The following is a 9,550-nucleotide window of genomic DNA, read 5'->3' on the forward strand; positions in this document are numbered from 1 at the left end:
GAGGAGGAGGAGGAGGAGGGTCTGAAAAAAGGGAAATCGACATGATCACAGACGGACCTGAGGGTCGAGCGTAACGAGTCTGTGACCGTGGTGCGTGTAGGAAGAATGAGGCCTGTGGGAGCTTCTCCGCGTTCCTTGGCTCGCGGGCGGGCACGTCGCCGCCCCCGCTGTGTCCCCCTTCACAGCCCCTTCTCCTCCACCTGTCTCCTCTCCCCCTCCTTTGCCTGCATTAGACCCTAGGCCCACCCCGACCCGGGGTGAGCTCATCTCAAGATCCTTGACCTACATCGGCAAAGACCCTTTTTCCAAATGAGATCGTATTTATAGGTTCTGGGTGGACAAGCTCTGCACAGCCCTAGAGTGGGATGTCGGGGTGAGCTGTTACAGATTGAGGGCGATTCCAATGACAAGACCCCAGGCGGGGCGGGGCTAAGAGCTGCTGAGAGAGAAGAGGAAGTGGAGATACTTGGCCCCAGAACCGGAAGGCCCCTTGCTGAGCCGGGATGACGGCGGCTCCTGGGAACTAGGGGGTCCGCCTTCCTGACTGCTTCGGGGGGCGGCACACGTCGCCGGGCGTGAGCGCAGTCTGCTGGTGTTTCTCAGCTCTGCCTTCCGTCTGAGCAACCTGACAAGCTTGCAGAAGCTACTCACCCCAAGATTCTTCACCAGTTGGCCCGGGATGCAGTCCAGACATCTGTATTTTTAAAAAATTCCTCAGGTGGTCTAACGGGCATCCAGGATTAAGAAAAGCGGCTTTTAGATAAAACACGACCTTCAGAGAGACGTGGTGACGGGGTCAGGGGTGTGCTCCTTCAGACTTATTTCAAGGACGCGATTCAGATGTCACAGGAGAAGACACAGAACTCATTTCTAGAACATTTACTATGCCTACAAAACGAGCCTCTCTCCCCCCGCCACACACACAAAAGATGTTCTCAATACACTTGGAGAAGTATCTTTCTCCAGACCAGTATTCAGTGGCTTCCTCTGCTGAATAAGCGATAAACGCATTCACGGTTCCAAGCGGTGTAAGGGGCTACGCAATAAGGGCTTCTCTTTTGCCCTTGACTTCCCGCTCTGCTCCCCCGTCCCCTCCCCCCACCGCCCCCCTCAGGGCCTCGGTAACCTCCCCAGGGTAAACGTGCTGCATCTGGCCTTCTCCATTTACCCTTCGTCTCGGCAACCGTGCCGTTTGTCCACGTGTGTCTCCCCGACACCACTAACCGGCCAGCACATCACGTGGTTCGCCCTTGCCAAGGGACATTCAGGTCATTTCCTGTCCCGAAGCAAACCTGGTAAAGACCAGAAATAAAACCAGCAGGAGTGGAAGTGGGTTCCCCCCGAGGTGGCGGCCGATGGCCCTCGAGCGTCACCAGGACAGGAGGGGCCGCAACTCGGGAGCTGGGCGAGGGGGGCCGGGCGCCCCGCCTGACCATGTGCTGCTTCTGCCCGCAGGAGCCTGATGCCGCGGACAGTGGGCAGCCAGATCACGCTGGAGAAGACGCCCAGCTACTTCGTCACCCAGGAGGCCCCGCGGCGAATCTTCAACATGTCTCGCGACACCAAGCTGATCGTGGTGGTGCGGAACCCCGTGACCCGCGCCATCTCCGACTACACGCAGACGCTGTCCAAGAAGCCGGACATCCCCACCTTCGAGGGCCTGTCCTTCCGGAACCGCACGCTGGGCCTGGTGGACGTGTCCTGGAACGCCATCCGCATCGGGCTGTACGCGCTGCACCTGGAGAGCTGGCTGCGCTACTTCCCGCTGGCCCAGATCCACTTCGTGAGCGGCGAGCGGCTCATCACCGACCCCGCCGGCGAGATGGGCCGCGTGCAGGACTTCCTGGGCGTGAAGCGGCTCATCACCGACAAGCACTTCTACTTCAACAAGACCAAAGGCTTCCCCTGCTTGAAAAAGACCGAGTCCAGCCTTCTGCCTCGGTGCCTGGGCAAGTCCAAAGGCAGAACTCACGTGCAGATCGACCCCGAGGTCATAGACCAGCTCCGGGAGTTTTACAGACCTTACAACATTAAGTTTTACGAAGCCGTGGGGCAGGACTTCCGGTGGGAATGAGCCGCCCGCTCTGCTGGTCTCTCCCCGGGGGGTTTGTTCCTGGAGCCTCTGCCTCCCGCCCCCCAGCAAACCCAGGCTCCAGCCCCTTCCCCATCTTGGGTTCCAGCGTCCTGGGGCCAGGAAGCCCAGCCAGGGCCAAGAGACCGGGGGTCCCTGCCACCAGCTGTCCCCGCTCTGTCCGGTCAGTTCCGATTCGTTGCCCTTCGGCCCATGAGAGGCCTTGGGAAGCCGCTTTCCGAAGCGTGGACCTGCCAGTGGACGATGGATGTTACAAGTGGCCACGGCTGGCTTTGTCGCTGTGAGCACAGCCGCCCGTCCCCGTCCCCGCCCGACCCAGAGCGGGCTTGTTAATTCTGAGCGGCATGTACCCCTTCCGATCTTAACCTCCTGAGCGGCCCTGGGTGGGGGGTGGACACCGCCCTCGTCCCCGTCCTCCTGGTCCTCCTGGCCAGCGGGAGATGCACGGCCAGAAGCGCCCCCGCCACCCGTGCCAGACCCTTCGGCGGTGGAATGACCCGAGCTTTCAGAGGCTCTGGGCTCCACTCTGCCCGAAGGGTGACTGTCTTTGAAACCCACTCAGTGACGCCCCCCGCCCCCCACGGACAAAAGCACACACTTCTGCTGTTACGGGTACTTGCCTCACGCGAGCCTTCATGTTCAGCATGCCGCCGAATCATGCCTGTCCATGCGAAATAAATATGGCTCCCTCGTGTCCTTAGCCCGCGGCTTTTCTCTGTAAGTCAGGCCTGGTCCTTGGGTCACTCACTCAGCTTCTCTGGGGACGGCCTGGGAGGGGTGCAGACACAGCAGGGTGAGGGGCGAGGGGGTGGAGATGGGAAGGAAGTTCCTACTGGCAGAGACGGGCCACACCTGTGGGGACAAAACTATGTCTGACTGTGTCAGCCCTCTGCCCGAGCTTTCCGCCTCAAGTGCCAGACGGAGGCCCAGGGCTGAGAGGACATATGATAGGTTTTCCTTTGACCAGCATGATGGTTTGAAATAATTTCCAAATTTAAAATTTGGGAGAGTTTTATAAAAATATAAATATATGGATTTCCAGAATTAAAAAAAAAAAAAAAGAAAAAGGCCTGCATCGCCGAGCCAGCCCTCCAGCTTGGCGACAGGTGGCTGCCGCCTTTGGATGGACCTGCACCCCCGGGTCCCCGCCCCACCTGGCCCCTCACTGACTGACATCGCGCCCCCGGCCCCTGTAGGCTCAGTGGTCACAGCCTGGCTTTGGGGGTGTGCCGTGACCTCAGCAACCTGAGAATACAGTGCAAACAGTGCCAGGACCACCCCAAAGGACAGTTCCTGGAGGTCCTCCCGCATCCCCTCCCTCCCCCTCTGCTCCCGCTCACCATGAGCCTTTTCCCGGCTCGTCACGCTTTTCCTGGAGTGCTCCCTCTGCCCCACGTCTCCGTGTCCCCGAGACTCCACGCGAGTGTCCCTCGCTGGATGCTGGCGAAGCCGTCCCCAGCCACGTCGAGGTACCTGCTCGCTCTCCCGCGATCGCTTGGCAGCGTGCACGCACCTGTCACAGCTTGTGTCCCGCTGGGTTGTCGTTATTCGTGTAAATGCCTGTCCTGACCATGAACTCCTTGGGGGTCAGAGTGTGTCCCGCTAACATGTAGGTGGTGCTCAGCAGACATTCGACGGATGAATTGTGAGCGGGTGGGTGGATGTGGGAGGCCTGGGGGCCTGGACGGGAATGTCCCAATGAACTGCAAGCTGGGACACATCCCCAGGAGCTCCATGGGACCCATGGGTGGCTGGGAAAGATTGCCAAACCTCCAGGGGCCCTGTGCTTTGTCACTCCGCCAGGCGCCATGGCAGTTTCCCAGAAACCAGGGTCCGACTCGGAAGACACCGAAGGTGTGTCATGGCCCACTGTCCTGCCCCAAGCATTTTACAGGCGGCCAAACGAATGAGATCATGGTGCCCAGAAGCCAGTTCCGGGAGTTTGCAGCCTCCGCAGGCACGGAGAAGGGCCACAGAGGCCAGTGGGTGCCACTCCCGCCCGGAAGCCGGGGCCCTGCCTCTCTGGTGACCAGCAAGATGAGGTGCGCGTGGACGCTGATGGGTTGCCCGTGTATATTCCTCGTCCAAAAGAATCTGGTGTCCTGCGAGCCTGGCACCTGATGGCCAAGGCCGCATCCAGAGGGAGACGCAGTTACACTGGGCACACGGAAAATGCCCAGGAAGGAGCCTGTGGGATTTGCCTGTTTGTCCCGATTGCCCAGAATCCAGCCGGCTCTGGTGGAAATTCTGAATTTTGTGCACACAAAGGCAGCTTTATTCCTCGGCTTGACGAACATTCTCAGCTGCGGGGACTCCCTGGGCTTGGGAGTCTGTGGTAATTAGCATATAGATCACTGTATGCAAATGAACGGGGCTTCCAGCTTAACAACTCACTTTAAATGAGTGATGCTGGTGAACAGAACCCTGATTTTCAATCCGGGGCAAATGCACCCCTCGCCCAGGCCTCCCCAGGGCAGACGCTTGCAAGTTCCAAAGAGCAGAGCTTAGGTGTTTTTTAAATACTTTATTTTCCATTACAGTTGACATGCGAGATAGTAGTTTCAGGTGTGCCCATCAGCGCAGTTGAAACCAATGAAGTGTGAGCACTCGCGTGTGCATGCGTGCGGCTGCGAGTGTGTGTCTCTCCCCCAATACCGGTGCAGGCTGTATGGCGACTCCCTCCCCTGTACGTGGCCTGAGACCCCTCCATCCTCGCACTGACCGCTCACATGGCTCTGCCCATGCGTGCACGCCACTCAGCAGGCAGCGGGTGCAGACGCGGGCAAGGACCAGGCGCTGCAGAGCCTGCTGCCAGAAGTCACTGCAGTGAGGACCCATGTGGGGAGGGGCCGGGGTGCCCCGTGGCAGAGGGACCAGGTGCCCCACGGGTGAGGGACCAGGGTGACGCACGGAGGAGGAGTCGGGTGCCCCAAGGGAGGCAGTCGGCAGGGGGAGCTGGGGGCAGGCGGGCTCCCTAGGAACAGCTGTCCCCTGTGATTGGTTTGTGGGCATATTTGACCTTCTCTGCTTGGTCCTGAGTCGGAAGCAGGGACATAGAAACAGGAAAGCTGGCAGCACTGACCACGTCCTGCACAGGGAACGGGTGACTTCTGTCACGTTCGGTCTGGCCCCTGTCCATTCAAACATTCTGACCCGGGAGCGAGAAGGAGCAGGACGAGTCTCCTCCTCCGAGCTTGCCGCATCCTTTCTAGTCACGCTTCTTCGTGTTGTGAACGGCGCCCCCTGGGGTTGTGCGAGGGCACAGCACCACGTTCGCTCACACCCCCGTGGCCGGGACTCGGCCACTGCGGCGCGCTTGGTGGCCAGGGAAGCTGGGGTGCATGACTGTGAGTCTCCGTTCCCGCTTCTCCGGGGGCGCTCCCAGACTGAGGAGGGGGACAGTCACGTTGACAAATAATTACACTGTAGTGTGACCACCTGCGGCCACGTGGAGAGTGGAGAGGGGCTTTCCCGGAGGAAGCGACAGTGAGCCGTGTCTTAGGGGATGCGTGGAGTCCACCTTCTGGAGAAGAGTGTTATCCGCCCGTCTGGGTGTGATGTTTCTGCGTGGGGGCAACAGGGACCGAGGACAAAGGGTACTGGGCCAGATTCCAGTCAGGGGACTGGACCGTGGGCCCATGCGCACTGCACCCCAGCTCCGAGGCCACCCTCAGTTTCCCACAGATTCAGAGTGTACCTCACACCTGCTTGCCTGGTGGGAAGGGAACAAAGGCAGCCCCGCTCCTTCCGGGACGAGATGGGCCACTAGTCGACCCAGCCCCCTTCCGTGGGGGACATCCGTAGTCTCCGCCCCCGCCCAGCGCCCAGCACTACAGAGCCGGGGGACCAGTTCAGGTGGGCAAACAGGGCCCCAGTGGAGATCTGCACACTGTGACAACGAACTTGGCTCTTGATGAACTTGGCTTCCTGATAAATAAGGGGGACATGTTGCTTTTATCATAAAAAAGCATATATACTTCAGCCCCCCAAATAAACATAAGACAACCTTTTTTCCATTTTTCTAGTGTGAAATGAAATATGAATTTGCCATTTAGGCCTATCTTCCTAACTGCTTTTTACTAACAATAGTGGCCTAAACAAAGTAGGGATTTATTCTCTCAAATTAAAGAGAGAAATTAGAGATTTAGTCTCTGAAATTAAAGAGGTCAATTAAAGAAGCCTAGAGCTGGACAGTCCGGGGTTGGTACAGTACCTCCGTTTTGTCATCAAGGGCTCAAGGCTCTTTCTGTCTTTCTGCCACGTCACCCTTGGGCTGTTATCCTCAAAGCCCAAAATGGATGCAGGTGCTCCAGCCACCACACCTATGTTTCAGTCAGAAAGAAGAAGAAAAGAAGGCAGTCAGAAAAATACTCCTCCTAACTAGTCAACCCCGTTTGAAGAGGTTTTCCAGAAATTCTACCCAGTAATTAATACTTCCATCTCACTGACCCACCTCTAGCTGAAAGGGTGTCTTAGCGGCACACACTGTCTCCCTGACAATCCAGGATTCTGATGCCAGGGTGGAAGGCGAGAGCAGATCTGAGCAGATCTCAGTCGGCAATCTGTTACGGTGAAGCTCTGGCTACTTGAAAAAGCTGTCTCTCAGATGACCAGCATCTCCCAACCGAGCTTCAGAATGGCTCCCGTGCCTCCCACATCGGAGACCTCCAGTCCGTCTGCCCGTCCCTTCCCCTCGCCGTGACACTCCATGGCCGCTCAGCGCAGGCCAGCCGCTCCCGAAGGCGCCCGATGGAGTAAACGAACAAATCCGTAGCGATGGGAGGTAGCATGGTAGTGTGGGATCGAGGGGGTGGCTCTGTCAAGGTGACTTGGCCTTTGTCACGTGGCTGCTGGCTTTAGAACCCAGTCTCTGGGTGGGAGGCAACTCCACGTTATTGGCCCCCACACTTGGCATCTGCACCCCGTGCGCACACACAGACACAGACACACGCACGTGCGCACACACACACACGCACACACACACGCACACACACGCACTCAGAATGCATAGGAAGAGACCAGACCATACCGAAAGGAGGCAAGAGGAAAGCAAGGGAGGGTGGAAGGGCTTCCAGCAGCTTCTTAATTCCTACGCCGACCCTCCTGCTTGCTTCTGGGGCCATGGAGTTGACACCCCTTCCTCACTCAACAGTGTCGGGCGCAGATGCGCCCAGTGGACGGTGACGGACACTTATTTTACCCTGTGTGCCTTGAAGCACCGGAGATGAGTCTGTGTGACGTGTGTCTGGCTGATGCACGTCCACCAGCACATGTCTGACCGCACGTGACTAATTGGGTCACGGCCGCCTGGCATCTCACCAACCCAGACCCCTCGGCCTGGAGCTCGTCTGAGGGGAATCTGATTGACACGCGTCCGTGGGGCTGGCATCCGGCCCATGGGCCTGCAGTCCTGCCCTCAGGCTCCGGGAGGGGGCCCTGTCCCCACCCCCCGTCAGCCTGGAGCAGAGGGTGCATTGGTCGCTTGGCTGCAGCTGCTCCCGGCCCCTGGCCTGGCCCCCCAGTGGGCACACGGCAGCCCTGGAGCCCAGTGTGGGTTCTGCAGCTCCTTCCACCCAGACGAACCTGCCTTTGACGGGGTTCAGTGCTAGCTGCCTTGATGTGGCTTTACAGGCATCTCGTGCCACCTTCGGATCCAGAACACTCTCTCCAGAGGCTGCAGCTGTTCGAGCCCGTGCGTACCGCAGAGTAAGGGGACTCTGGCTAACGAGACGTGGCGGTCACACGCAGAGGCAGCGTGTGCAGCAGACAGACAAAGGCATTGACACAGGACCTGGTCTTCCTCCCGCCTCTGAATGATGATTCATGACGCGTAGACTGGTTTGAGGCCATGAAGACCGTTCACACGCTCCACGTTGTTTTCCCTTCGTAATAAGTAAGAGTCATATTCCTATTTGGCAGAGGAAGGAAGCTGAGGTCAGAGATTTTTTTTTTTTCCTTAAGTTAACACAGCCAGGTCTCAAATCCATAATTTCTACCTCCTTATATTGATGAGGGAAAGACTAAAATTTAAATGATCTGTCTAGAAGAACTCGACATCAATGAAAAGTCACTAGATCTGGGCGTGAAGAACGGACACGTGTTGTCTTTGAGCGTTTTTAAATCCAGTATGTTAAAATCCGAAAAGCGGAGATAATAAGAAATCGGGCACGAATCCTGTTTGTTTGTTTGTTTGCTCGTTTGTGGCAAAAAGGAAGCAGAGAGGGGTGAGGAGTTGACGCAGGCGTGCTCTCGGAAACCAGACTGGACAAAGCAACGTGAAACCCCAATTCAAAAGTGCAGTCATCAGGAGGGAGACAGGGTCAAGCCAAGAAGTGTACATGATCGACGTGCCGAGTTCACCGCGTTCAAACTCAGCTGAGTTCCCTACGAGGCAAGGCGAAGAGGGAAATCAGTGGGTGCCGTGCCTCCCGTGACCTAACGCTGGGACCTCAGAGGCGGAGGGCCAGCTTCCTGAGGGAGACTGTCCCATAAGAACTGCTGGCCAATAAAACGCATCCTGGAGAACCGCTTTCACAGGATACCCGGGTGTGATCCCCTCGCTAGTCTTTCTTACGTAAAATAAACAAAACAGGAAGAATAAGGAACGATGGGTCTGTCGGGGGGAGTCCCAAGGGGAAGAAGGTAATGCAGAACCACTAATGACAGCAGGTCAGAACTGAAGGAGGGGTGAGGCTCGGAGGGTCCTGAGCGGGGAGGACAGTCTGATCCTTCTCGGAACGCCAGCCCCTGATCCGGGCGGCACCTGTTAGCAAACGTTCTAACACCGATGTCCCTGGCTGGCACCAGAAAAGCAAGTTTTCTATGACCTGCGTGTCAAAGAAGACCTCTTCGAAAAGAAACTGGGCGGCTAATGAGCAAAAGCAATAATCTATAACGAAAACAACTAAAAGCTGGATTAATGGCAAAGAGGAGGGTTTCTGGAGTAATTAATGACTGTCACGGCCGAGAGCTGGCCTCCCCAGAACGGCCCCCACGGAATCTCCAAAATGTCGTCATGGCCCCAGCCTCGACGATCCTAAGGCTGAAAAGCCCAAGGTCCCACTTTCCCCCCGAAGCACGTGTGCCAGCCTACGAGGCGAGCCCACCACCCCCCAGTGAGGTTTGCCCAAGCGTTTTTGCCAACGTGAGCTTGTGAAGTTGAAGCACATGAAATTGCCAATATTCAGCTGTTTTTACTTGCAAAAATGGCAATCTCATATGGCTCAACCTACTGTAAGCTTTTAGGACTTCAGATGACATAGTTAGCCAGCCACTCGTAACGTCTCACTCGTTTGAGTTACTCGGATGTATTTAAAACCACATTATCTGGACAAATGCATGGACTTCAAATACTGCTTTTCTCCCCTTCCCATATCTCACGAAACAGTATTACTTAATTTTTTCTCCTCAGTCTTGGGTGCCAGTGTCCCGTTTTGAGTCACTATAACCGCTCCCAGC

At 57.0% G+C, this 9,550-nt stretch overlaps 1 protein-coding gene across 1 annotated transcript in view; it reads left to right on the forward strand.

The window, feature by feature from the left end:
• HS3ST2 (heparan sulfate-glucosamine 3-sulfotransferase 2) overlaps positions 1-2,074 on the forward strand; it is a gene marked incomplete at its 5' end in the record, with an annotated part of 61,820 nt that extends 59,746 nt beyond the window's left edge. Inside the window, one exon of the mRNA XM_006912558.1 lies at positions 1,456-2,074. Within this exon, the coding sequence (XP_006912620.1) occupies positions 1,456-2,074 (619 nt within the window). The remainder of the gene's footprint in view (positions 1-1,455) is intronic.
• Between the last annotated feature and the right edge of the window lie 7,476 nt (positions 2,075-9,550).

Source organism: Pteropus alecto, unplaced genomic scaffold (assembly GCF_000325575.1).
Source record: "Pteropus alecto unplaced genomic scaffold, ASM32557v1 scaffold15, whole genome shotgun sequence".
Classification (NCBI taxonomy): domain Eukaryota; kingdom Metazoa; phylum Chordata; class Mammalia; order Chiroptera; family Pteropodidae; genus Pteropus; species Pteropus alecto.